The 27,938-nt window shown below is 38.9% G+C and overlaps 1 protein-coding gene across 3 annotated transcripts in view; it reads left to right on the top strand.

Moving 5' to 3' along the window:
• The window catches only part of LOC121938957 (IQ motif and SEC7 domain-containing protein 1-like), a 159,990-nt gene that overhangs the window by 60,916 nt on the left and 71,136 nt on the right, over nt 1-27,938 (top strand). The window contains exon 1 of one of the 3 annotated variants that reach the window (XM_088081587.1): nt 3,617-4,112. The exons of the other annotated variants lie outside the window; for them this stretch is intronic. Coding sequence (XP_087937713.1) covers nt 4,033-4,112 — 80 coding nt within the window. The 5' untranslated portion in view covers nt 3,617-4,032. Of the gene's footprint in view, nt 1-3,616; nt 4,113-27,938 lie in introns of those variants that run through there. 3 annotated transcript variants of the gene reach the window in all.

A 27,938-nucleotide genomic window follows, 5' to 3' on the forward strand; every position in this document is an offset into this window, starting at 1 on the left:
AGGCTCCAAATATTTCCTTGCATCTGTTTTCTGGTCTTTTAACAGCTCGAAGAGTCAGAGAGCTTCATGCCAGCTTTAGGGTCAATGGTCCTTCCTGCCTGCCTTTGCGTTTAGCCGAATGCCATCGTCAGCTGTGTGTGAAGCCTCGTTGAGACCTTATCGATCTGGTTTGTGCACATTTTGTCAGTCGGTCTGCAGATGCATCGTCTAAGAGGACCGCACACGCTTCTGTACGTTTACTGTCCTTTTTAAAATGTCACAGTTCTTCCAAATTGTGTCCGGCGCCTCACAACAAAAGATCAAGTTAGCATTAAGATCTCCAGGTATCGACCCCTCAGGTATCAGATCTTGAGCTGCAGTCCGTCTCCAGATGACAGCAGTTTGTTTCTAATGTTGAATTAGATAAAAAAAATATTTTCACGCTGATTTATAATCCTTCGCTGACTGACTTTGTGACTTACTCACGTCTTCTTTGCTTATTCTTTTTTTATTTATTTCTAACGTGAAAAGAAAATAGAGAAATTATTATACAAACAGCAAACAGACAAAAAAATCATATTTACAGACAATAAAAAACATAAGAAATGCTCAAACACTTGATTTTGGTTTACATATTCAAAAAGGAGTGAGAAGGATTGATTTAATCTGAACTCTTCTCCATAAGTCATTGAATTTATTTAACCATCTTCCTAATTAACTTAAAGGAATATAAACTATGAATAAATAAATATTGATTACACAGATAATTAAAGAGTAACTCCTGTAAACTGTTTGACTGACTGAAATGCTGAATAATATCTGCAGGGATGCAAATACACATTATTATCAATAATTCAGTTTAATAGGCTTTATTGGCTATGACTTTTAAAATGTGTTTCCGAAGCACAATTACAATTAAAATATATTGAATGAAAATATCAACTGATCACATGAATAACAATATATGTCAATCAAGTAAAATATACGTAATAAATGAATTAACAAAATAGAATAATTCATATATACAGTACATTTTAAACATACTGTTATAACTCATATGGCTATTTTATGTTTCGTTATTTTTTATTTTCAGTATTTGATAATACTGCCAATACGTATCTGGATTATTTAATCATAATTATTATTATTTTGTCTATCAGATATCTGAAAATGATGAAAAGTGTCCATTAATTTCCCACAGTTGCAGCGACAAATCGCCTGTTTTTTTTTTTCTGATGAGCCGTTGAAAGCCCCAAAATATTTCATTTATAATCACAGAAAACAACAAAAAACAGAAAATCCATCCATGTTTTAGAAACTTGAACCAGAAAATGTTTGGCATTCTGCTCGAAAAGTGACCAAAACAGATATATTTTTGTTTGTATTGACTGATCAATTAAACATATTTGTAAATGTTGAAGGATTATTAAATAAATGTTATGATACTTTATCACATCTAGCAGTGTAACTGCTAATATAGTATTTCATTGATTTGGTATAAATGATGTATTGATCGAAAAAATGGATCATTGGAGAGAAAAAAAGTGAAAAAAAAACCCCGCTCTGAATATTGTGAAGATTAAAATCTGATTATGGAAAGAAAGTTCAGATCCTTTGATTATTAAACTTCAATCCAACCTTCTGTTAAAAAATACATTAAATAAAAATGAAATAAAAAGTAAGGCGAAGCATACAATGTTTTAAACATTTACACAATGTTCTCAGAATATGTAGATTATTCAAATTATGTGTCTGCAAAGTTGGTAAAATTAAATTTTCAGTAATAAAATAAAATAATCCCTTTTTTTGCCCCACAGTTGGGAAACTACAGCAGCAAAGGGATAAGAAAGAAAAACATAAAATAATATGTTCATATTGGTAAGAAAAAAAAAACATTAAAAAATAGATTAGTATTATGAGTAATCTGTGGGAAAAAAAGCAAGTCAATAAAATAAGTCATCTGCAAAAAAGTAAAATATTTAAAAATTACCTGGTAGCAGCGCCAGCAATATACTGTTTTTTTTTTCTACAGTTTCTTACTTTATTTTAGAATTATGAGAACTAAATCATCACTGAATTCTTGTAATTTATTGTATATTTACATCATTTAAAGCAAATGTGCAGTTTGCATCCTGTATTTAATGATTATTAAAAATGAGCTTCAGCAGTTCTTTTTAATCTTTTAACTTGACCCTTCAAAATAAAGCAATGTCTATTTACTGCCGTTCATGTCATGCTGCAAACAATATTAAATGTCTTGTATTTGAATTATTTTAAGAAGCATAAAGAGATGAAATTATCCAGTTTTTCACACAAAAAACAGAAAAAATGCCTTTTTTGTGTAGCAGAGGTATTTTGTTTTCTTTCATTTCAATAATCTCCCAAACTTTTCTGCTTTATCTTGTGACCTCTTAAAATATCCTGAAAAAAAAGTAATTCATTCACAGTTTGCCCTTTCATACAAAAAAAAGTACACTTCAAAATAAACAAATAAGAACAGACCGAATGTCTGCAGCTGCAGACTGAGTTCGCAGGCTGACAGCGGCTGCCGCAGTTTTTAGGATAATTATCTCAACGTGGCGACTTAATTATGTCATTACCTGGAGATATTTTCTGACGGTGGTTTATCTCTTTTAGTGTAACTGTAGTTACAGTTAATCTGTTCAAGCAGGGAGGTATTTTTACTTTTTGCCCTTCAGTCTTTGCTGAATGTTTTGCAGGGATTTTAAAATGTCCTAAATTGTCAAATCGACTTTATCAGGATCGTGTCGGTGTGATTTAGTCGACTTTATCGGTGAAATTCATCATCGATTATTTTTATCAATCATTTTCTTGATCAGGTTTGACTATAAAATGTCTTAAAATAGTTTTTCGGAGCCCAAGTGGACATCCGCCAAATATTCATACTGCAAAGAGATCAAACAGAGAAGAGCAGAAGCAGCTGGAACTGTGGCAGTTTGAAAAATTACAAAAATCATCGATTAATTATTTATAGTCGCCAATGAAATACTTAACGAATAACTGATTAATCAGTTGTTGCAGTTTGAGAGAAATTCTAGCTCTAACTTTGACAGGAAATTGTGCGTTTCCTGTAGGAAGCCGTCCATCGTAGAGAGAAACTGCTTGAGAAAAAATTATAATAAATAAATAAATACATTAAGTGTGTCTAATATAATAATAATAAGAAGAAGAAGAAATAATGAATAAATAATAAATAAGTAAAAGTTTTTCTGTAATCCTGCTAAAAGCTTTATCTGGTAGACATTCAGAGAATTCAGGAGTTTTCTTTTACAATTCTTAATTCATAAAAACTTTATATTCAAAAAGTATCATTTGACTTTAGCTTTGAGTCACTGACGGACTAAAAAGTGTTCAAACTTCAGCCTGTTTAAAGCTGCGGCCTTCGTTAAAGCCTCCATGACTTTCTGTCTGTCTGACTTACAAACTGTTTGACTCTCGTAGCGTTTTTTCGGCTGATGACGCTGCGTGCATCAGCAGGCTGAGGTGACTCTGTGCCGCTCGTCTCTGCAGCCTGAAGCTGCTGGAAGACACCCGGCCCGCTGCGGCGCCACGTGTTCGTGAATCAGCATTTGTGTTTTTATTCCCTCCTGGAGGAGATACAAGCAAACACTGCGCTCCTCCGGGGAAAACACGGAAAATAAACGAGTTTTAGGAGGAAGAGCCGGCGGCACCCGTCACTTCTCCGACATCTCACTCGGCTAAAACACACAAAATATTCTGGGAATACCTGAGATGTGCATTTTGTGGGAGGAGAACATTCCCTTAACTGTGCTGTCCTTCACTGAGTTTCTTTTTTCGTTCTGATGCATGAAAATCCTCCGCGATCACCGCAGCAAAAGTCAAATATCGCCGAGCATTGATTTGTCTTCCTGCACAGCTGATGCTGACTGTTGATGACTGACAGGTGTGATGGTGCAGAGCGTGTGACGAGAGGCAGGTGTGTGTCACTCAAACCTGATGAAAAGACGGCAGGGCGGCGATGTCGCCACGTAGCCACCGCGCAGACTTCTGGGAACGAGGCGGCAGCTGAGGATGTTCGGCGTGCCGGGCATGTGCGACCTTTGCCCTCTGTTTTGTCTGCGCTCCTCTGGGACCTGGTCGCCCCTCTGCAGGTAGGCACAGCACCTGGCTGATCTCTGAGTGCGTTACCTGTGACCTGCTGAGACCTTCAGAGAAACAGCGTTCCTCCTCCTGCACTCCTCTGTTTCCTCCTTTTCTTCAGTGTCTCCTCTTTTTCTCCACCTGGAGTGATTTAAAGTAAGAAAGACAGGTTTGAGGGATGCTTTAACTCTTTAAACTCTGCAGTAGAAAAGATTGGCCAGCACCTACACTGTGATTTTTTCCCACTGAGATGTCGTATCTTGAAATTTCTTTAATTTAATTGCTTAACCCCTCAGGGACTGTTTGGTGCATTTTATGCAGTTTTCATTCTTCATATTTCTGATCATTTTGGCTGTGTTGATGCATATGTGATAAATGTAGTCCAGATTGTGTATTTGAGTGTAATCAGTGAATTTGCAGCTCAGCTCCTACAATAAGTCTAAAATACACTGTGGAAACTAAATAGTTACATTCAGACTGTTCAGGTCCAAAAATGCTCCATTGAAACCCATTCAAACTGACATTTTTGATCCCACAGCCATCAGAGCAGAAAAACAGGACTTGTATTATTTCTGGGTGTCATTCTGGGCTTTTGACTCTGAATTTGTCATTTTGACTATTTTCCACCTGATGAGGTCATTTTGACCATATTTGGCATATGGAGGAAATACATGCTATTTCCACCAGGTGACCTGTCACAGTCAATGTAGCTGCTGATCACTGACATATCCCAGACTGTCAGCAGCTACACTCACACACTGACATATCCCAGACTGTCAGCAGCTACACTCACACACTGACATATCCCAGACTGTCAGCAGCTACACTCACACACTGACATATCCCAGACTGTCAGTCAGACCATCAAAAATTTACTCAGCATGTAGTATAATGAACATAATGATTTTTTTGTTTTTAAAAACATAGTGTCATCATGACCAAAACCTGGCATTCAAAGGGTTAAATTAAAAACAAATTAATGAATATTTCATATTTATGATAAGGGCTGATGTTGGTTAAAAATAAACTCAATGAAAGTAGAAACTCATATTAATATATAATATTTTATTATAGCCTGATTTCTGTGTGCAGAGAGAAATGAGTCTGTTTGACACTGCACAAAAAATAATAATGTATAAAAATCATGAAGAAAGAAATGAGCAACTTTAAAAATTACCCAAAAATTGGAAAAAAATAGCAGTAGAAATACTAGAAAACTTCTTGAAAATGAACACAAAAAACAAACATTATTATATACAAACAACAACAACAACAGGGAAATAACCTGACGAAACTGTTAAAGAAAATTATAATACCTCTGTAAAATAATTTTAAATCTATAATTATGATCATTGGAATCATAGTTCCCTGGATGTTTTCTCTAGATTTAAAAAATCAACATGTAAATCCAATTTATTACGAATTGCGTAGACTAAATGCTTGACGTAGATTAAATGTTAATCCCTTTGGAACCTGCACAAATGGACTAGATTTCTCCTAAAAACCAAACAAACATGGAAATAAGAAAATAATCAACTTAAAGATATATGGGACAAAAACTGTTAAAAATTACTTGAAAATAAGGAGGGGGATACAGAGGGAGGAACAGAAGAAAATGAGGCAGCAGAAAAAGGCGAACATGCAGAAAGGAAAAGATGGATATAAAAGATGTAGAAAATAATGAGAATAATAAACGACAAAATAAACAAAAGGAAGGATAGAAAGGGGTGCAGATGTGCGAGGAAGTGCTGATGGAGAAGAGAAAAGGACAAAGGAAGAGACTGAGCAGAGAGGAGTAAAATCCTGCGCGCTGCAGACGGAGGGGGAGAGTTTTCCTGCAGCAGGCCGCAGCAGCAGCTCCAGTCTGCAGTCACATCGCACTGTAGAGCCTTTACAGCCCCAAAACTCACCGCCACACCTGTCACAGAGCCCCGCCCTGCGTCTGCACGTTAGCATGCATGCTAATTCACCGCGCCGGCAAACATGTGACCGTGATGCATAAATCTGGAGCAAATACACACTGACTCTGTGTGTGTGTGTGTGTGTGTGTGTGTGTGTGTGTGCATCAGGGGTGTGTCGCTGCGAGAGATCAGAAATTGCTGCCAGCTGCTCGGCCGTGAGCTGCATGTGGAGGGAGAAAAAAGGTGTGTCAATAGAGAGAGAGAGAGAGAGAGGAAGAGGGAGGGGAGGAAGAGGGAGAGAGGGTGAGTTAATGAGAGGAAGATGTGTGCAGAGGAGGAGAGAGAGCGAGAGCCATCAGATGTTTGTCAGAGGAGATGAGTGCATGCACGCTGCCAGCACCACATGAATATTGCTTTGTGTGTGTGTGTGTGTGTGTGTGTGTGTGTGTGTGTGTGTGTGTGTGTGAATGGCTGAGTGCACATGAATGTGAGTGACAGGCTGAGTGTGAGCACTAGAGAGTGAAGCCAAACACACACACTCACACACACACACACACACACACACACACACACGCAGACACGTGGAGGGGAGGCTGTCAAGAAAGCAACCATGCATCTCTGTGGAGAATACACCCGGAGAGGAGCGAGTGTGGGGGGGGTGACAAAGAAAGAGAGGAAGGAAAGGAGGACAGAGGTTAAATTGAAAGAAAAGGCAAAGATGGAGAGGAAGGGAGGAGGAGGAGGAGGAGGAGGAGGAGGAGGAGTTGGGGGAGTGGCTGGGCGAGAGAGGTAGACAAAGCAAGGGAGGTGAGAGAGAGAGAGAAGGGGGCGAAAGAGGATAGGAGTATAGTGAGGGCAGGCTCGGAGAAAAGGAGCAGAAGAAGAAGGAGGAGGAGGAGACAAGGAGTGTGTGAGAGAGAGAGGTGTGTGAAGGTGTGTGTGTTTAATTCTCTCCTGTGTGAATGAATGGAAGGCGTCTCCATTGTCTTCAACACGGTAAGAAGCTCTGCTGCTGCTGCACAGCATCTGGCTGCTAATAATAGGAGGCTCTACGTGTGTGTGTGTGTGTGTGTGTGTGTGGGTGTTAATTACAAGTTCATCATGCCTGTAATACCTGTGCACTCAGTGTGTGTGTGTGTGTGATGGTATGTGCATTTTAAACACAGGATGGAGATGTGATTCTATGCGGTTTTGTGCTGAGTGGGCTTTATATGTAGTAGTAAGGCCGAAGTGCCTGCGTGGTTTTGTGTGCATGGTTGCGTGTGTGTGTGTGTGTGTGTGTGTGTGTGTGTGTGTGTGTGTATTTCCTGCTCGTGTACTTCCATCTTTCTGAGGACATGTCTGCAGTTTTTACAGCAGTATGAAATCAAAGGCGTGCATGTAAAGCGAAGGACGTTGTTTTTTTTGGGTGGTTTTTGGGGTTTTTTGGCCATGAGAAGCTGTAGGTTTTAGGGTCAAGGTTAAAATTTGAGGTTAAATAAACATGTTTCGGATCGGATCTTATTCTCAGAATTGTAGCAGCTGTGACAATGACTCATGCTAACTTTGCACTACACACTTGACAGGGGCGTCGATACAGACGCTGCGGGTTTGGGGTCTCGTCTCAGAACTGAACGCATTCTGACTCAGTCCTGGTCTTGGTCTTGGCTCATTCTGGTCTCGGGTGAGTACAACATTACAATCAATAAATCATATTGGCAGCCATTCACTATTTATGCCCTCAAAAAGGCATCTCTGTCATGGTTTTCATTTTGATTTTTATCACAGAAAATGAATATTTTCATTTTTTGTATGTTATTTTTGTCATACAGATTGGTGTGGTGGTATTCCAGATCGGTATCAGTCTCAAGACCACTTTTAGGGGGTCTTGATCTTGTCTCAGAATCGAACGTATTTTGACTCAGTCTTGTCTCGATCTCGGACTTAGCAGAGTCTGGATTTTTAATCGAGACTATGGATTTATTTGTTACGTTATTATTGTGATTGGATGTAAAACTTCCTTATTCCTGTTTAGCTGATCACGTAAGTCATTTGTAGTTTGTTTTTTTATTACTGATAATAGCTTCCCACCTTTCATTTTCCCGGTATTTTTGCCATACAAACATGCATTTGGGATGTTAAAATTCCAACATGTTTTCATGCTGAGTCGTCACATGTTGCCGCTTCGTCAGCGGTCTTCTACGTCTACATATCACGTTTTAGGCATCCTTCCGCGTCTGCTGTTGACGCTCCGGGATGCCGCTACCGTGACGTCAACACAAGCACATGGTGTGATCATGCGGGCTGTTGTTATTCAGAGCTCGTAAAATAGAGCCGCTTTGTGAGTTCTTTTGGCGTAAGAGTGCGACACCAACAGGCGCCTTTCACATGCACGTAAAACGCCGCTGGATGATTGTAACTTTTTACTTATTTCTTGCTGAATGTTGGGCCTTCATTTTTTAAAAGTTATTAGTCACCCACCCCATATTTTTTTAAAAGATCAAGTCAGTTTGCTCAGGTTTCAAAGGGTTAAGATTAAGGTAAATTGAGGTTTGGTTAAACTAGCAACAGTACTGTGTGTTATGTTAGACTATGATTCAGGTTTGCAAAAAAAAATAATTTTTTAATTTTTTATTTAATTTAATTTTTAATTTTTATTTAATTATTTAACTTTATTTTATTTTTTTTAATGTTATTTACTTTATTAACCCCCAAGGGGAAAATTCAATTAATTTTAAATTCAATTTAAATTAAATTTTATAGCCCATAGAATTAGATTTAGGTCAAACTAAGGATACAGTACAGCTGGCTGCGTGCAGTTATAGTTACAATCAGGTTTAGGTTCAATTTAGGATTAAACTGAGGTTATAATTAGGTTGAAGGTTAATTTAAGTAAAGATCTGGATTTAGATAAAGCTTCTGATTAGGTTTAAATTGGAATTACTTAAATCTAGGTTAAATTAAATTAGCTACAGTATTTTATGTTAGAATCTGATTTAGACTGAGGAGAGGTTTAGTTGTTTTAAACAAGTTTTAAAATAAGGTTTGCAAAGACGAATTCAATTCAATTTAAATTCAATTAAAATTCAATTTTAAAGCCTATAAAATTAGATTTAGGTGCAGATAAGGATACAGTTTTGCAGGCTGGGTGCAGGTACAGTGAGAATCAGGTTTCAGGTTTTGGTTAATCCCAGGATTAAACTGAGGTTAGAGTTCGGTTGAAGGTTTATCTGTAGATTATTGTAGGTTTAGTCTGAGGTTAGATGAAGGTTCGGGGTGTTTTTGTGCCGACGGGTGCATATTATCTGTGAGGCTCCTCAGAAAACGCAGTCCTCCAGCAGCTCCTGCGTGCTCCCTCCTCTCGCTCCTCGTCACGCACCCTCGTGTGAAGCAGCAGCTGAATAAATTTGCAACTCCTCTTAAATCAAACATGAATTAATGTTAAATACTGCAAACACACAGCGGAGCAGCGCTGCTTCTTCTTCCTCCTCTTTAGCTGAGCTGTAGCTGCTGGGAGCAGACCAGTAGCACCAGTAACACCGGCACACAGGAGCAACTGGGGCATAAAACCACCTTTTGTTGAGCCACCGTCTTGTCTCGAATCTTTTCAGAGGGACTTTTCTCTCCTCTCAGATAAAGAGGGACGTGACAGAAGTGAAGGTCCCAGTTTGGAGTCATCTCGAGCCTTTTTTTTAATAAATGTTTCGAGGCTTTTTGGCTTCTTTTGCAGGTTAAAACAGAACTCTGATGTGCTGTTGATGGTTGAAAGCATTAAATTCATGTTGGTAATGAAAAGATGATTTCCATCCAGCCACAGCAGATCTATGCATAATACTGTACTGCAGTACTGTAGTTTTGATGTAGAATTACTGCACCTCAACCATTTGAAACCTGGATCAGCTTTCTTGTGCAGCATTTAGGCGTCTTTCACGAGCATTTAAAACTTTGAGCCAATTGTTTTAATTTTTAAAAAAAGAAAGAATTTAGGGAAAATGTAAAGAGAATTACTTCAATATTAATTACTATGTATTTAAAAACATGTTTTTTACGTTGTTGCTTATTTTCAGATAATTTTACTATTTCTGCTAATGCCCTGCTGATTTAGGGGTTTTTTCCTTAAAACAGTTGCCTTTCATCTCGTATTCTTGAAAGAAATCAGGCTAATATGCGCAGTTTTCAAAGGGTTAAATAAACAACTGTATTCAAGAAAAATAAACAACTTAGTAAGAAATGTTGCAAGAAATTAGTACAAGCTGACAAGAAAAATGACCTAAAAAAAAGAGGGAAGATTATTAGAAAATTTTAAAAAAGAAAATTGGCAAAATGTAAAGAGAATGACATTTTTATTTATTTTAAATATATTTATTATTATTTTTAGCACTTTTTTGAAGTCTTTACCTTGTTTGTTTTTGTTTTTCACTTTTCTTCGTTGCTTATTTTCAGGAAATTTTACTACTTTTAATAATGTCTTGCTAATTTTGGGGGTCGCTCCTTGTAAATTTGCACATCACCTTCTTCTGGTTTAATTGCTGGCTGGAAACTTTAACATGCAGGACTGTTGAGCTGCTGCTGAGTTTATTCTGTGTGTGACGTTTTTTGTGGTAAATTCATTTCGTCAGGTGGAGCTGGTGCAGGACGTGAGTTCTTTTGGACACAAAAGTCTGTCAGTGTCTTCTGGAAAAAGCTGATTAATTGCTCACCAAGTGAAACGGATAATCTAAAAATCAATCGGCACTTTATGTGGAAACCAGATTGGGATCTATCTGGTCCCGCGTCTCCGTGAGGAGAAAAGTCTGCGTGTTTCTGCCACACGGACTCCAGAAGTCTGACTTTGTGACGATGCTATAAACAGATTTGTATTTCGTTGGTGAGCAGTCGGTGCAGTAATCTGGCAGCACAAAGGCAAAGTGTCGTCCCAACACCTGGATGATGCTGCTCACTGTGACCTGAACACATTTAGAGACGTCAGCCATGTTGGTACAGGGGCCTGCTGCCGGCTCTGCGCCGCTTGTTTCTGCTGTGGGATGATTTGAATCACCTGAACTGGGTCAGATGAACCGTGTGAGCGTCCTGCCTACGCAGTTAAAAAGAAGCACCTTTTCATCATGGCAGAGCCTCATTTGAGAAAAACGCATTTCTGTTTCATTTATGAAATCCTCTGAACAGTTTCTGTGGGATGAGGACATTTTTTAACCTCCTTTACATGATAAAGTCTCTTAAAATCTTGATTAATTAAAAAAAGCATAAAGTGATGACTGTGGTAGGAGATAATTACATTTAACTTCACATACAGAAAAAAATAAGTAAAAAATGGGTCTTAAAAAACAGAATAAAAACATACCATAAAACCATAAAAAAACTAAAATAATAAAACAATAATAATAGTTGAAGTGCTGTAAAATCCAAAAGAAAGAAAAAACTATAAAAACAGACGATAGAAAAATAAAATAGCTAATAATAAAAACAAAAGACAAAAAAAAAAAAAATAATAATAATAAGCAATGCTTTATAACACAAAGACCAGCTTAAAAGATGAAATATAATAATAATAATAATAATAATAATAATAATAATAATAATAATATATAAAAGCTATAATCATAGTAAGTTAACCCTTTGACCCTTGTTTCAAAAAACATAAGAAAGTGGCAATTAGCAATCTAAAGATGGCCCAAAAGTTGTAAGAAAAGAAGTATCTTAACTAATAAATTACCTTAGAATAAGCCAAAAAAAGAGCATTTTAAAATCAATAAATAACAAGAACTACCTAAAAAACTACCTAAATAAATAAGCATAAAGGAAAAGTTTACAAAGAAAATTACCTGAAAAGATTTCTTTTCTTTTGGAGAAATTTCTTTTTCTCTTCTTTCGTTTTGCTGGAAAGTTCGGGCCAGCTTGCTCATTGCCTTTCTCCTCATGTTTTCTACAAATCCAGCCAGTTTGTTCAGGATTTAAAGGCTTAAATGTCTGTGAGAGGCATCTCTGTGCTGCACCAGAAAATTCACGTTCCAGGTTTCAAAGGGTTAAAAGCCAGAGAACAAAAAAATGCGTTTTAAGACGGGATTTAAAAACATGCAGCGTAGGGTCCAGCCTGACAGGCGGCTCTGTCCAGAGTTTGGGGGCTGCAAAGGTGGCATCTCCCCTGTGAATCTAAACTTTGATCTTGAGACAGCGTTTTGCACTCTTGGTGCATGCTTACGTATACAGTACATGTACGTACACATACTTGCACATAGCTGAAACAAGGGTAATTATACGCACGTCACGTAGGTGCAGGGCTGCCAAAAAAACAACTGTCTTGAGGAAAAAGTGCACACTTATTCACAAGTTTATCGAAGATGTTTGGAACCTGCTTGGATCTTCGTCATGTCAAAATGGCAAAATTCTTTTGCGATGTGAATTTCGCTTTTTGCAAATTTACGACACCAATAAAAACAAGCCAGGAGAAAAAAAAACACAGTTTGACTGATGAAGATCCAAGCAGGATCCAAACGTTGTTTTAAATAAACGTGTTTTTATTACTGAACCCCTTCCTGGCGTTTTTTTAACATCATTTGTATTTTTAACGCTCCCTGTGACAGATTTAATGACGAGCTCTGTGACTGTGGTCGACGGAGGTAACGGTGCAGGACTGTGATCCTGGATCAGTGCTGAGGTGAGCTCTGGCTCCGGGATCCTCTTTTGTCAAACGTTTACTCGGATGAAGGTCAAGAGAAGGAAAACTTTACTTATAGATCCATCCTGTTCTGTATGTATTTGATGTTTTTGGGGTATTTGACCATAAAGGGTTTTACTGAAATGGCCAACATGGGAGATGCATTTCCAAAATTTTGTTTTCAAGGTCCAAATGTAGAAGTTCTATAAATACAATCGCAAAACTGAATAGAAATTGATGCATAAAGTGTCAGAAATTCTTATTAGCATTTTAACCTTCTTTGTATGTTTATAACCTTTATATTTGATCATTTCTTAAATTATTTTTTATGTGTGTGATGACTGAAAGTTAACCCCTTAGTGTCCGCTTTAATATCACACACAAGCTTGAAAAATATTATACATTAATACGATTTTCTACTTTCATTGAATTATTTTTTCAAACCATCATCAGTCCTAATCATAAATATCACATATTTATTCTTTTTTTTTTTTATAGATTTTTTTACCCTTTATTACCAGTTTTTTGTCATGATGCCACTATGTTTTTAGGTGAAAAAAAAACAAATACAAAAGCTGAATTATTCCCAATAAACTACATGCTAAATTGATCTTCCTGATAATCCCAGTCTGGGATATGTCAGTGTGTGAGTGTAGCTGCTGACAGTCTGGGATATGTCAGTGTGTGAGTGTAGCTGCTGACAGTCTGGGATATGTCAGTGATCAGCAGCTACATTGACTGTGACAGGTCACCTAGTGGAAATAGCATGTATTTCCTCCATATGCCAAATATGGTCAAAATGACCTCATCAGGTGGAAAATAGTCAAAATGACAAATTCAGAGTCAAAAGCCCAGAATGACACCCAGAAATAATACAAGTCCTGTTTTTCTGCTCTGATGGCTGTGGGATCAAAAATGTCAGTTTGAATGGGTTTCAATGGAGCATTTTTGGACCTGAACAGTCTGAATGTAACTATTTAGTTTCCACGTTGCGTTAAAGTGTGTAAAATGCCTCAAACAGTCCCTGAGGGTTAAATAAGAGGAGTTTCTACTGTGAGGTGAATTTAAAGGTTTGAGAATCATTGCATACAACATCCTTTTCATTAGTGTTTCCCCTGCACTCATTTAGCTGCAGAGTCTACCCCAGCACAACTGGGGGGAAAAATGTAAATGCAATGAAAAATTCATAACTTGACCTATTTGTTCGGCAGCTCACCTACGAAAACAAAAACAAACACAAAAGTTATTTTCCAGCACACACGACCATAAATCACACCACAAATGAGCTTCTCATCTACTGTCTCCAGCTTCTTTTCCGCCGCTCGATTGTTTATTTTCCGTCTCTGTCACTGTTTTCTGCTCTGAAGCTGAATCCATGTTAAAATGCTAAAAGGCTGTTGTTGACATCTTTGCTTAACGCTTGTTTAGCATTTCATTACTGTGAATTTTGAGGGCAGAGCTTTGTGGAGAGGAGGCAGCAGCCCAAAATAAGCCGGTCCCGTTGGGGCGGCGGTGAAGTGAAGTGAGGTGTTAAGACACTCGAGTGCACTACCGCTCAATTATTTAGCGAGCGAGCTGCTGGGATGTTTGCTAGCCGCTGTAGCTAGCAGGGACAGCCGGGAGGGGGTTTGACGATGACGGCAGAAACAAAGACCTTTTAAATCCAGAAAAGGTAAACTGAAGTTTATTGTGGTCTGTTCGGGTCTTCATTAAGTGCTTTGTTTTGAGGCTACAGTAGATGTGAGAGATGTGGCAAAAAGTAGGGCTTTATGAAAGTAATGAATGTCCGAAACCAGAGTAGCAGCAGCCTTTAAACATCTTAAATGTCGAGTCAGACGGTTTCTCGTGTCATAACTACGTAGCATTTGTTCTCCGGATTCTTTGTTTCATTGCAGTGTGCAGGAATTAAAAATGTAGTACGAAAGCCTTATAAATATTGGGCTAGTTTAACAGCATTTTTAGGCTCTTCTGGAGGCGAGGCCTCAGGTGGTTCTTATCAACATTTCCTGCAACCAACTGCTAACTTCTTTTGTGTTGCTGCTAACCTCTATACATTTAACTTCTCACTGCTCTGCTGTCACCTCCTAGCCTGCTGCTAACTGCTGACTGCTGTTCAAACTGCTAATTGCTACTGAAACTGTGCAGCTGATTGCTTTTGGCACTGCTAACTGGTATTAACACAGCTAAAGTCTTCTGCTGTGTGAAACACTGTTGATACTACTAAGTTCTGATGTTGCTGCTAACTGTGATTGATACTGCTAACTTATACTGATGCTGCTAACTGCTGTTGATATTGCTAGCTACTGACGATGCTTCTAATGTCTACTATTGCTGCTGACTGCTGTTGCTAAAGCTAACTTCTGATGTTGCTGCAAACTGCTGTTGATGCTCAAACTGTTGCTGTTAGCTGCTGTTGGTGCTACTAATTACAACTGAATCTGTTGCTGTTGGTTTACAATAATACTGCTAATTTCTACTGATGCTGCTAACTGCTTTTCATATTGCTAACTGCTATTGATACAGTTTACCATTTCCTGCTTCTGTTAACTACTGTTGATGCTACTAATTTTTTATGTTGCTGCTAACTATCATTGGTACTGCTATCTACTACTGATGCTGGTAACTGCTTTTTGATACTGCTATCACAGATACTGCTAACTTCTACTGCTGCTAACTGCTGTCGATTCTGCTTTCTTATACTGCTGCTAACTGTTGTTGATGCTCCTGACTTCCAGTGCTGCTGCTAACTGTTGATGCTTCTATCATCTACTGATGCTGCTAAGTATTATAGATACTGCTAATTCTACTGTTGCCGCTGATTGTTGTTGATACAGCTAACATACTGTTGTTGCTAACTGTTGTCGATTACTGCTAACATCTACTGTTGTTGCTATCTGCTCTTGATACTGCTAGCTGCTGTTGCACTTGCTAACTTCTATCACTGCTGCTAACTGGCATTAATACTGCTAACTTCTATAAGACTCCCCAAATCCCACACCTGAGAAACTGACACATAGGCTACTGCTGCTGCTGCTAACTGCTGTTGATACTGTTAACTTCTACTGCTGGTAATTGATGCAGATACTGCTAACAAGGTCAACGGATACTGCTGTCTGCTGTTGATGTTGCTGATCTCTAATTGATGGTAACTGCTGTCTCCTCAGTACGGCAAAACGAAAGACGGCCAGCTAACACTTTGTGTAATCCAGGCCTCCTGTGATACGATCGCCCAAGACTCATTTTAAAACCATGTTTTTATGTTTGTTTTTATCTTTTCTACATTTATGTTTCTTGTCGATGCACCAAAACACCAAAGCAAATTCCTCTCATGTGAAAACTTACTTGGAGACTATTCTGCCTCTGACGCTCACAACATGTGGCTCCATTGACTCCCAGTGGAGGTTTTGATCTCTCCGGTATGAGGGAGTTTCTCTGATTGGGTCGGACGGCCGCTTTGTGCCGGGCCGTCACGTCAAGGTCAGTTTTTATTTCCCATCACAGTTAGCTGAATGTTTCTTAATGAACTTAGATTGCACTCAGGCCTCGACACGGCGGGCGGAGACGCAGAGCTGTAACAGTGTTAGTGAGACTGCTGAGGTTTGTAGTCCTGCGTCTGCTTCCTCACACACACACACACACACACACCATCAAACCTAAACTATAAATGTAAAGCCTGACGCTGCACAACTGTCTGCTGTCTGTGAAATGACGGCAGACAGAAAGACAGAGTGTCAGGGAGCGACAGTGACAGGAGGACAGAGACAGAGACACAAACTGATGAAACAGGACAATATGAAGCGAAGAATCCGCTTCATTACATCAAAGTGCTGCGTGTTACGATTTAAACACCAGTGTATCATTGCCAAAAAAACGCCACCGTGGCATAATGAAGAAACGAGAGCATGATGGAGGGGAAAAGGTGTTTCTGTTTCTCCTGACTCATCATGAGACCACATTTCCCATCAGCACTGGCTTTTTTTGTTTTGGGTCGCTCGCTTATTGCAGAGATGCTGCGTTCGTGTGACGTTTGGGGGTCGTAGTTTCCGAGTTGGGAAGTCGTTCTTCCGACTTTGTTGTGTTCATGAGCTTTGAGGTGGTAAAGTGGGAAAAACATGGACGCTACAAAGAAGACGGGTCACATTTTAATGCTGAGAGCGTTTAAACAACAAGTTTATGGCTGTTTACAGTTTATTTATTTAGATTTTTATTTTTATATTTAATCTAGATCACAGCAGTTAACATTAATACCATATTACACTTCAAAACTTTTTTATTTAATATGTGAATTAATAAAAAAGTTTCTTACCATTGAGCAAACATTGACTTTTGCAGCCATGTTTATGTATTTATGATGTCAAGACAGCAACTCGTGTCATAAAATATCGCTGTTATCAGTGTTAGTATACTCGCCTGGCTGCTTTATGGTTTAAAGTTTGCTTGCTTCATGCAACTATTAGATGCAGATACTGAAATGTACAACTGCTAAAAGTAAATTATAGCTTAAAGGAACAAAATAATGAAATACTTAATTTTTTACCATAAATTTTATCATCAAAATTCCCCACTGTTATTTAAGACTTTGGATGGCTGTTCATGTGCTCATAATTTGTGATTCGATAAGTACGGCTTTAAAACTTTGAAACCTGGAGCTTTCAGACGCCTTTCACAAATATTTAAACCTTTGAACTCTGAGCAAATCGGTGCAATTTCTTTTGAAACACTAAAAAAAAGCAACTTAGTAATTTCACAAATCAATAGATTTAGATTATTTTTTAAAGCTATGGAAAAGATGTTTAGGGAAAAACTATTTTAAATGATAGTGATGAAATATTTAAAATTATGTGAGGAAATTATTATAATTTATAAGCACTTTTCCTGTGTCCTTTTCATTTTTGTTTATTTTTAACATTATTTTACTTTTATTTAAATTTTATTGTAATTTTTCAGATAATTTTAACTAATTTCTTGTGCATTTTTTGGTCATTTCTTTTGTTGCTCATTCCTTCTTCACACATTTTTGAAAGAAATCAAGCCAACTTGCTCGGGTTTCAAAGAGTTAACCAAGCCAAAAAGAGTCATTTTCCAGAGAATTTTACCAGGATGTAACTTTTAGTGCTCAGCTCTGAGATCTCTTGTAAGTGCACGTAATCAGCAGGACTTTGAATACCGGCGGCCGCTAATCTTCCCTGTCAGGGTTATCACAGAGATGGAGCCGCAGCATTAAAGGCCCACTTATGAATAAAATTCAGTCCTAAAGTCCGCTATTTCCAACAAGACCTGAAAATATCATGAGAGAGTGAAATATTTCCTGAATTATTATACTGAGAAAGAATTGAGGTTTATTTCAGTGACTCGACTTTTTTTTCTGACTAATTTTTTTTCTATTTATTTTCACCACATCAGCCAATAACTGCTGATAATATCACAACACATAAATATCAGAGCAGTGAAAGATGGGTTTAAAACAAGAAGGGAATAAAAACAAATGAAATACATATTTGATATTCTCTTAACAAATAAAATAAATAAATAATACATTTTGAATGCAAGGGCTTATGCACACCTTAAAAAAACACTTGTGGACAGGTGTGTAGGATGATTAATATATGTATATATATATTATATATATATACTTTTTTAATTTTGGCTGTGATAAATTGTCTCATTTTTGATTATTTTCAAAGATAACACATGGGCATGTTTCTTTTTTGTTTTTTTTTTGTTGTTTTTTTAAAAAACATTTTTCTCTTCAAAAATTGCTGGGGGGGGGCACCTTTTTTTTCTTTAAAAATCATCTGAAAACTTGAATGTGAGGGCTCGTGCTCACCTTCAAAAACCTCGTGGGCAGGTGCAGAGGATGATTAACTGTGATTAATCTGATCGTCTCTGTTCTTACAGTTTCTGGCTGCGGGATATTGTGTCATTTTGGGTGATTTTGAGTCACAGCTGCGTCTACAATCAAAAGGAAGTGAGCAAAGTCACAAAATCAGACGCGGCGTAAAATATTCCGACACAAGTGAAGACAAAGCAAAAAGACAGAAATGCAGGAAAAGAGATGAACATGAGACATGAGCGAGGAGTAAACAAAGACGCGTGCGTGTAAAGCTGTTTGGGGAGGAACAGGAAAACGAAGAGGAGGAGAAAAGAGGGAGAGAAAACGAGCAGAGAAACGGAGGAGAACAGGAGGAAGATAAAAGAGCAGCAAACGGGGGCGGACGAGTCTCCCGTCGCTGTGAATCCTCTCTGGTTTTAGACGAAGGAGGTAATTACAGAGGATGATGGAGGGAGGGGGGAGGAGGACAGGGAGAAGAGAGGGAGACAGGTGGTGAGGGGGGAGAGAAGAGAGAGAGAGTGGGAGGAAAAGAAAGACAGGTGGAGATATATATAATTGGCTGGGTGGGAAGCGAAGAAAGGGAAGGAGGGAAGAAAAATGTAGAGAAAGAAGTGGAGGATAAAAGAGAGGGATGAGCTAAGAGAACTGGTGGGAGGTAGAGAGAGGGATGGAGAGACTCAGAGGATGAATGAGAGTGAGAGAAAGGTAAAGATGGATAGAGGAGGAGAAAAAAGGAGAACTTTGTGCGGCCATGAATAACCTGGAACACTGATGGGATTTGCAAATAGCAATTTCCAGGCCTGGAAAAGTTTTGGAAAACAAAATATACCTTAACAGTTTTGGAAAAGTCATGGAAATCGCTGAATGATAACACGTGATTTGTTCAAGGAACATTGTAAATTTAAAAATATACCGATAACTTCTACTGTAGTTTCTGGCTTTGATTGATGATGTACTTTTTGGAGGTTTTTAAAGAAAACAAGCATGTTTTTATTTTTTAAAAAAGAAAAAAAATCACCAAATAAAATAACAAAAGTAACAAACAAAAATAAATAATTATAATTCTCTTTAAAAATGGCAACACTTTTTCTTTAAAAATCATCTGAAACCTTGGAGAAAAAACTGAATTCCTGTTAAATTAACCCCTTAAACAACACATAGTGTTTAAAGACCATCGTAAATTTGTAAAATCTGATCATTTCTCTTTTCACAGTTTCTGGCTGTGATAAATGGTTTCTTTTGTTGTGATTTTTAAAGAAAACATGTCCATGTTTTCATAAGAAAAAGTTTTGAAGAAAAAATAAAGCCCCAAACATTTCAAACAAAGAAACAAAGCGCAACAAAAATCTATCCTATAAATAGAGTGAGAGGAGCAGAGAGGAGCTGACAGATGAAGAATAAAGAAAAAGGAAAAGGAGGACAGAAGAGAGGAGGAGAGAGGAAGCAATGGAGAGACAGATGAAAAAGAGACGCGTGAATTTAGTGTAACGACATTTCTTCACACTCCTCCACGCTGATAGATGACATGACGACACATACAGTGTGTGTGCGCGTGTGTGTGTGCGTGTGTGTGCGTGTGTGTGCGTGCGTGCGTGCGTGTGTGCGTGCGTGTGTGTGTGTGCGTGTGTGTGCGTGTGTGCGTGCCTGGGTGCGTGCGTGTGCGTCCGTGCGTGTGTGCGTGCGTGTGTGCGTGTGTGTGCGTGCGTGCGTGTGTGCGTGTGCATGTGGATGACGGTGTCGTTTTGAAGCTGCCTCATGTTTCGTCCTCGGTCCTGCTGAAGGTGGTGCTATTTCTGCTCTTTGAGGTTTTTCTGTTTCTCAGCAAGAATCTGGACAAAAATGTTCATTCAGCTGTTAAATTATCATTAAGGTTACATAAGATGAGAAATCCCTTACCTCAATTTTTAAAAAATGTAGTAGTAATAATAATAATGATAATAATAATAATAATAATAATGATATAGTAAATAATACAAACATAATAATAACAATAATGCTAACTATGATAATAATAATAATAAATGTTATTGAACAGGTGCCTTCAGACACCTGAGGTTACCGGAGCGTAAAAATAAAATCAACTACCATGTTGCTGTATTTCATATCAAACTGCATCTTTTTTTAATTTTATTTTTTAAGTGTTTGAATGTTACTTCAGTATGTTGCACTCAGACAGACAGACAGACCTTCAGAGAGATGGCCCATAAATTCACCCCCTTAAACTGAAATACGTGGGTTTTTTTTCAAATTTTGTTTATTGATTTTCCACATCATCACAAAAGCTTCAGTTACAGTCATTCATTCAATAAACTATTGTTATTATTTATTAACAGCCCCCCCGAACCTGCGAAAGAAGTGCAGAATTGAAATTGATAAGTACAGCATCATTGAGTGAATAAGTAATAATAATAAGTAAAAAATAACATACATAGAAATAAAATGGATAAAATATTTTAGAAAATTAAAAATAAAATACAAAAAAAACATCAGTGTGTCAGAAAAAGCAAGAACGTACCAGGCGGGTTTACTGTTGACGTTCCGGGTCTTTCTAAATGCGTCACACAGACACAAATGTTTCTCCACTTTCAGAATGAAATATAATAAGTCTTTTCTTGTTTTTAGACTCTCACATCATAATTTAACAAGTTTAGTCAAGTTTAACCAACCTTTGGGATGCAGTCAGAAGGTCAGTTATTTCATTTTTTATGTTATTCGTGACGTGCACAAAAGTTTTTGTTCATCAGTACTTTTGCTAACAGAATTTATGAATATTAAAAAATGAAATTTGTGTTTATTTTATTACATTTTTCAATAGTTGTTAACTGCACTGACATGACTTCATACTGCACACAAACAGTATATACACACGCGCACACACACACACGCACACACATGCACACACACACGCATACACACATGCACACACATGCACACACACACACACACACACACACACACACACACACACACACACACACACACACACACACACACATGCACACACATACATGCACACACACATCAAAGCTTAGTGTATTGCTGGCTGGAACAGGCTGACCTTCTGTCCTCAGACTTCAACTGCTACCATCTGACCTACTGACAGCTACACACACACCAAACACACACACACACACACACATACACACGCAGACCGCCACAGCTCTCTCTGACCTTGAAGAGACGAGTGAAGCATTGTGTTTTCTTGTTTTCTAAATCCGCCCTCAGCAGGACTCCGGCGTTGCGTTCGAGGCGTGTCGGAGCGGTTGTGTTTGTAAAGACGAACGTCTCCTCGGCGTTCCTGCAGGAGGTCGTACAGACCTCGGTCTCAGGCTGTGCGTCTCCGCTGCTCTTCAGGCTTAAACGAGCTCAAAGTGATCGCTGCCGTGTGTCGCTGGACGTCCCCACTGAGACGCTGCAGGAAGTAGACCGGCGTGTGTGCGTTCAGTGGGTCACTAAATCATATTCTGCAGGACACGTTACTGCTGTGTGCACACTGTGTGTCGCGTGTGTTTTTGTTTATGTGTGAAGATACACACGCTGTGCACAAATCCGGCAGGAAGCTGTTTGTTTGTTTTCACCGTACTGGCAGAAATTTGAAGAAATTTGAGAAACTGGCAGACAGTTTTGGGTGGTCGCTAACAGCCAGGTGTTCAGGCAGGTAGTGAGGACATTAATTGTTAAAGGACATCCCAGTTTACACACATTATACAGTGAGGCCCAACCAAGCAGTCTGATTGGTCGAGAGGCGTTCCATTAGTGCTGATGTACAGTACAACATTACTGGGACTTAACTCCTCGTGTATCAGGCAGCTTCACAGCTCTAAACCGTTAATTAGGCGGTTTCGTCTGACCGGCACCATCGCTCAAAAAATACCTGAGCAAAATCCTGCCTGACACAAAAGCCGTGGAGCTGCAGCCGGGAGGCAGCAGCTGTGACGGGTTTGGTAAACCGCCGTTCAGTGCGGGTAAGTGCAGTGAGACAGGGACACACTCGTCTGATACTAACCGCAGCCTGAGCGACACCGACACACACACACACACACACACACACACACTCACTGTCTGATATGGCGCTCGAGGTGACGGAGGTCACGACAGTGAGCGGACACACGCTGCAGAGACGAACTGTCTGATCAAACTAACTCCTGTGAATCTCACAAAGTGTCTGTTAACAGACTGATTTCACTGAAAACACAGATAAATGTTCGTGATGCTCAGCAGCTGCTCTGAGCAGAACATGCAGACCGAGCTAACGCAGATTAGCGAGCAGCGTGCAGGAAAATGTTTGTGTTGCTAGGCAACGGCTGTCACGTCCAGCGGTTTGGGAACTATTTGTGTCGGCGGAGCCAAAAACTCATTAATTAAACAAACAAATCATGTTCTGTTGTCGCTTATTACTGTTAACTAATAAAAGATGCTTGTAGACTTTAGAGCAAACTCACACTCGAGGGCGGGATGTGGGACTGTCTATCATCACGGCTGTGATTATCTTCGAACGAATCACAGCGGTGATTATATACAGTACAACAGCACGCCCTCTCGTGTGATATTGCTTAAACGAATGAACGCCTGATGCAGACATTGAGGGTATTTTTAGGAGTGATTTAAAACACACACACACACACACACACACACACACACACACAAAGAGTAAAGCAGTTTCATGTGTTTCCATTGCAAAACGAACATGTTTCCATCAGGCGTATTTTATATTCACAACCTCAATTTGCAAAATTCGAGGGTTAATGGAAACCCGCCTATAAAACAAAAATATTGGTGTTCCCCAAGGCTTCATTTTCGGGCCTTTTTTTTATAAGCGACAAAATATCTCACTGAAGTTTTGCAGACGGCTCAAACATTTGCACAGTGACTGAGTATCATGTGATCAGTCAAATTTTTATGCGATAAATACGAGTTATTTTGGAAATCAACGTGTTTCCATATGGCGGATTTTATATTCGGAATTTCAGTTTGTGCAGTTTGGGGGTTAATGGAAGCCGCCTACTGACGTGTTTTTGGCAACAGTGGAGGAAGAAAGATAGCAGGCTGCAGATAAACACACTGCACGTGTTAGGAGATACACTTCGCTGTCGGTTTTGGTGTTTTCGTGGTTTTTGTTGACAGGACAAATGAAAAAGGAGCGTCTTCTCGGAACAGTGAAGAAACAAACCGACACAGCAGATGTGAAATTCCCCGGGCTGTCTGATCGTTTGTTTTCCGCGTAGAGAAATGGATCTCAAGGATGAATCTGAACGCGTGATTGATGGTGTTTGTTTCACCTGATGGTTCAAAGGTCAGAGGTCATGACAGCGCAGGCTGGAGGTTTTCCCGAGAGCGCCGACTCTGTTTGTTTCAGCGCATTCACTGTTTTCCCACACTGCTCATGTTTTATTTGGATTCCTAAAAAGCGTATTTTCATTTTAACATTCAGTGTATTTAATAAAAACACAACAGTTTTACGCTTGAATGAAGCTGTTTTTCCGCCCTGCTCCCTCCGGGGGCCTCTGCTTCCTATTTTTAAAATCCACATCGTTTCCTGTAGTTTGAATTAACACAACAAAGACGCCCGAACACGGAGCCAGCACCTCGCCAAACGCACAGAATTATGGGAAACAGATGTACTTTTGTGCACATAATGGAGATGACAGACCAACAGAGAGAAGTGAGCGGTTTAATTCCCCGTCAGCGCTGCTGACGTGCCCTTGAACAACGCGCTGAGTCGCCGTCAGGGAGCAGTTAGCTGATAATTTGGTGCAGGAATGAGCTCCGTCCTCGGTGTCGCTGGGACGCTTTAAATGGTTTTTAATGGGTTTGGCTTCAGGACAAAAACAACTTGGTGGCAAATGGGACCAAATTAAAGGAGAAATCCACCTTAAAATAGATTACTGCTTGTTTAGTTTTTATCATTTAATTGCTCAGTTTGAATAAGTGAGTCTAGTTTCAACCAGCGCTTGGGGAAACAGATCACATTATGCAGCAAATTTTAATGCATACATTTACATTTTAACCCATCGCACTCACACGAAATATTTTCAGACGATACATCCACAGCCTTCAGGCATCAACATTAGGACAGGAGATGCATGCTGGGTAAAGTAATAAGATCCTGTTATTTAATCTGTGCATCGCTCCTCAGTGAATGGTTGGTGAGCTGCTGTCAGTCGATCAGTTTCAGTGACGTTTAAAACTTTTTTCTTTGTGTTTTTTTAATGTTTGTGTCCTATTAGTGTTGTGAGGCTGCAGCTGTCTCACCGTCTTTGTTGTGTCCTGTGACCGTGGTTACAGATATTGTAATTGTATTAATGTTTTTGGAAAAACAAACTGCTGTTTAGTACATTTTTCTTTAACTATAACTCAAACTGATACCAGAACTTCTGCTTTTTGGCATTCATAATGCCATGTCGTTTTATTCATACTGAATATATTTACAGGCTGAAACACTGAACCTTTGATTGTTTTTAAAATATTATTATTATTATTATTATTATTATTATTATTATTTAGTTTGTGGGGGAACCGGAGCACCAGGAGAAAACCCCACTTTGAAATTCAATTGAACTTTGATGTTATTGATTGATTGGGGATCATTTAGAGTGTCCAAGTAGCCTAAAGTGCATATTTTTGGGCTGTTGGAGGAAACCTGAGTACCAGGAGAAAACCCACGCAGACACATGGAGAATCTGCAAACTCCACACAGACGAACAGGTGGTGTCGTCGCCGTGAGGCTGCAGTGCTGATCGCCGGGCCGCCGGGCCGCCCATAATCTAACAGTAGAAGGGGGAGGGAGGAAGGATGGACAGGGAGTGGTGGAGAGGAAGAGAACTTACTTTTGCCTAACCTGAGCTGAGCAACCAGCAGCCTCCTCCTCCTCCACCTCTCTGTCGCTGTCAGGCCTCTTTTTCTCCTCCTTCACCCTCTTTTTCGCCTCTTTCTCGCCTCTTTCTTTTCGTGCTTTTTGGTCTTCAGTTTCTGCAGTTCTACCTCTCCGTCGTCGCTCATCCTCCTGGGAAAGAACAAGCAGCGTCTCGTCTTTTTGTTATTTCCAGACAGAGGTCCTCCGTGTGTTTAATCTCTGCCGCCCACCGATCTTCTCTCTCCGCCTTGTATTTTACAAACTCGTGCTTCAGTTCACCTTTCTCGTCCTCGATCTGTCTGACCTTCGTCTCCCAGCTCTGGTGTTTCTCGGCCAGGTTTTTACACATTTATACCTATAATTTTCTATTACTTTTCCATGACTGAGGTACATTTTAAGACCATACAGATTAGAACTGAATAGTGGCTTCGGGGGGTTTCATGCCGCTCTGAGTGGCTGTATTTTGTACATAATTTACTGCCAATTTAAAAAAAAAATAAAAAATTTGCCTAATTTTTTGCTTGAAAATATTGGCGATATTTAAAGAAATCATTTGGGCTTTTAAAATTCAGCAAAAGATGAATTTTAGTGAATTGTTTTTCTATATTTGGAGATTTCTGAAGAAGACATTTTGGCCTTTTTTTTAGAATAGTTTCTATTTGGAGATATTTTTTTTAATCCTTTTTTTGGGCAATTTTTGAAGAAAAATATTTTGACAGTTTATTTATTTCTTTAAAACAAACCTTCCAAACCTAATCACCAAAATGACCATTTGTCACAGTCAGAAATTATTGTTGGATTTTCACATATTTGACAGTTAGTGGACACATCATGTGTAATATAAAGGTCTGAAAACAGATTTCCATGATTTTTCCAAAACTTTTAGGGTAATCTCAGTTTTCCAAAACTTCCCAGGTGTGGAAATTGTTATTTGCAAATTCCATTACCTTTCCAGGGTTTTCATGGCTGTACGAACTCTGTATAGTATTAAACTACTTCCTGTTTCTGGTCGCGTCTACTCGAGTCGTGTCTGCTCTAATCGCCTCCTGCAGGGAGACACAGATCTGACTGTCAGCGCTCTGAATTTTAAGTCTTTGAGATAACCTGAAAAAATGTAGAAATTTAACCAAACTGGCAGATTTGAGTGTTGCAGAGACAGCTGACTGAGCTGAGGTGACCCCGGCTGCTGCACGCAGGCAGCACACAACAGACAGCGTGCACCAGTGACACACACACCTGCAGCCTCGTCTATACACACATACACACATATACTTACTGGCAGGACTAATTCAGTGTGTGTGTGTGTGTGTGTGTGTGTGTGTGTGTTTGTATTTGTGTGGTGCAGTGTGGTGCTGCAGTGCATCTCCAGCAGATTTCATTTGGTTTTGTTGCTGCAGACTGTCCTCTGCAGAAACTCGAGCATTTATCCTTTTTCGTCAGAAAAACACGCTGCAGCAGAGATACTCAGTTTGGTTTGTTTGAGGCGAACCTTTGCAAAGTGACAGGAGGCCAGTCGCAGCAGGACTTTAGGAAGTTTCTCAGATTTTTGGATATTTCTTTGCATTTCAAGGATTTTAGGATGTTTCTAAGATTATAGGATGTTTCTAAGATTTTAAGACATTTCTAGGATTTAGGAAATTTTAGGATGTTTCATGGATTTTAGGAGCCTTGTGGGATTTTAGAACATTTCTCAGATTTCAGGATGTTTCTACAATTTTAGGGCATTTTTTAAAAAAAAAAATTAGAACATTTCTAGTGGATGTTTCCATGATTTTAGAAAGATTCAAAGATTTTAGGATGTTTATAGGGTTCGTCTCTACCGCTGTCCGCTCCACCCTCATTCTCCACCGGTTTGTCCGCCTGTGTCTCTGCGGGTGTCTCCGAATGTCCGATCTGCTCTCATTCTCCACCGGTTTGTCCGCCTGTGTCTCCAGTTATGCTGAAAGAATAAACTGATATCTGATATTTGATTCCTTCCAACAACAAGCAGAACAACATGTAAATATGCAGAGATCACAACAAAGCACAGTATTATCTTCAGCATTATTTTTGTAAAATTCAAATTCACATAAGAAGATAAAAGGGGAAAAATAAATATATATACATATATATTTCCCAGCTATTTTTCTGAAATGTCATTTTTTTAATAAAAATGCACAAATTAAATTCATCTGTTCTCACCACATCTCAGCCTTTCATACCCTCAGGTAATGAAAAACAAACAAAGAGAAGTCATCGGTTTTTTATCGTCCACGAGAAGCTGGAAATTATCGGTATCGGTTGAAATAATCATTATCGTGCATCACTGGTTATGATATCTTCATATCTCACTTAGGAGTCAAAGGGAACCCTTAAGCTTGACAGAAATAGTGATGATGATGATGTATATCATGATATTTATCGATATCGACTGATATGAAAAAAATTATCGTGATAAGACTTTTTTCCATATCGCCCAGCCCTACCCTCAGCGTAAGTTAATAGTAAGTCCACTTTTTTGACATGATAAATTCTAAGTACAGTCATGTCTCTTTGAAAGGATTCAGGTGTCAGTCAGCAGCGTTAGATGAAAACTCGGTAATGCTGCACTCTCGGCTCTGCTGCAGCCGCTGCAGC

The sequence above is a fragment of the Plectropomus leopardus genome, chromosome 9, assembly GCF_026936395.1.
Source record: "Plectropomus leopardus strain MGB_pleo_1.0 chromosome 9, ASM2693639v1, whole genome shotgun sequence".
Lineage (NCBI taxonomy): Eukaryota > Metazoa > Chordata > Actinopteri > Perciformes > Serranidae > Plectropomus > Plectropomus leopardus.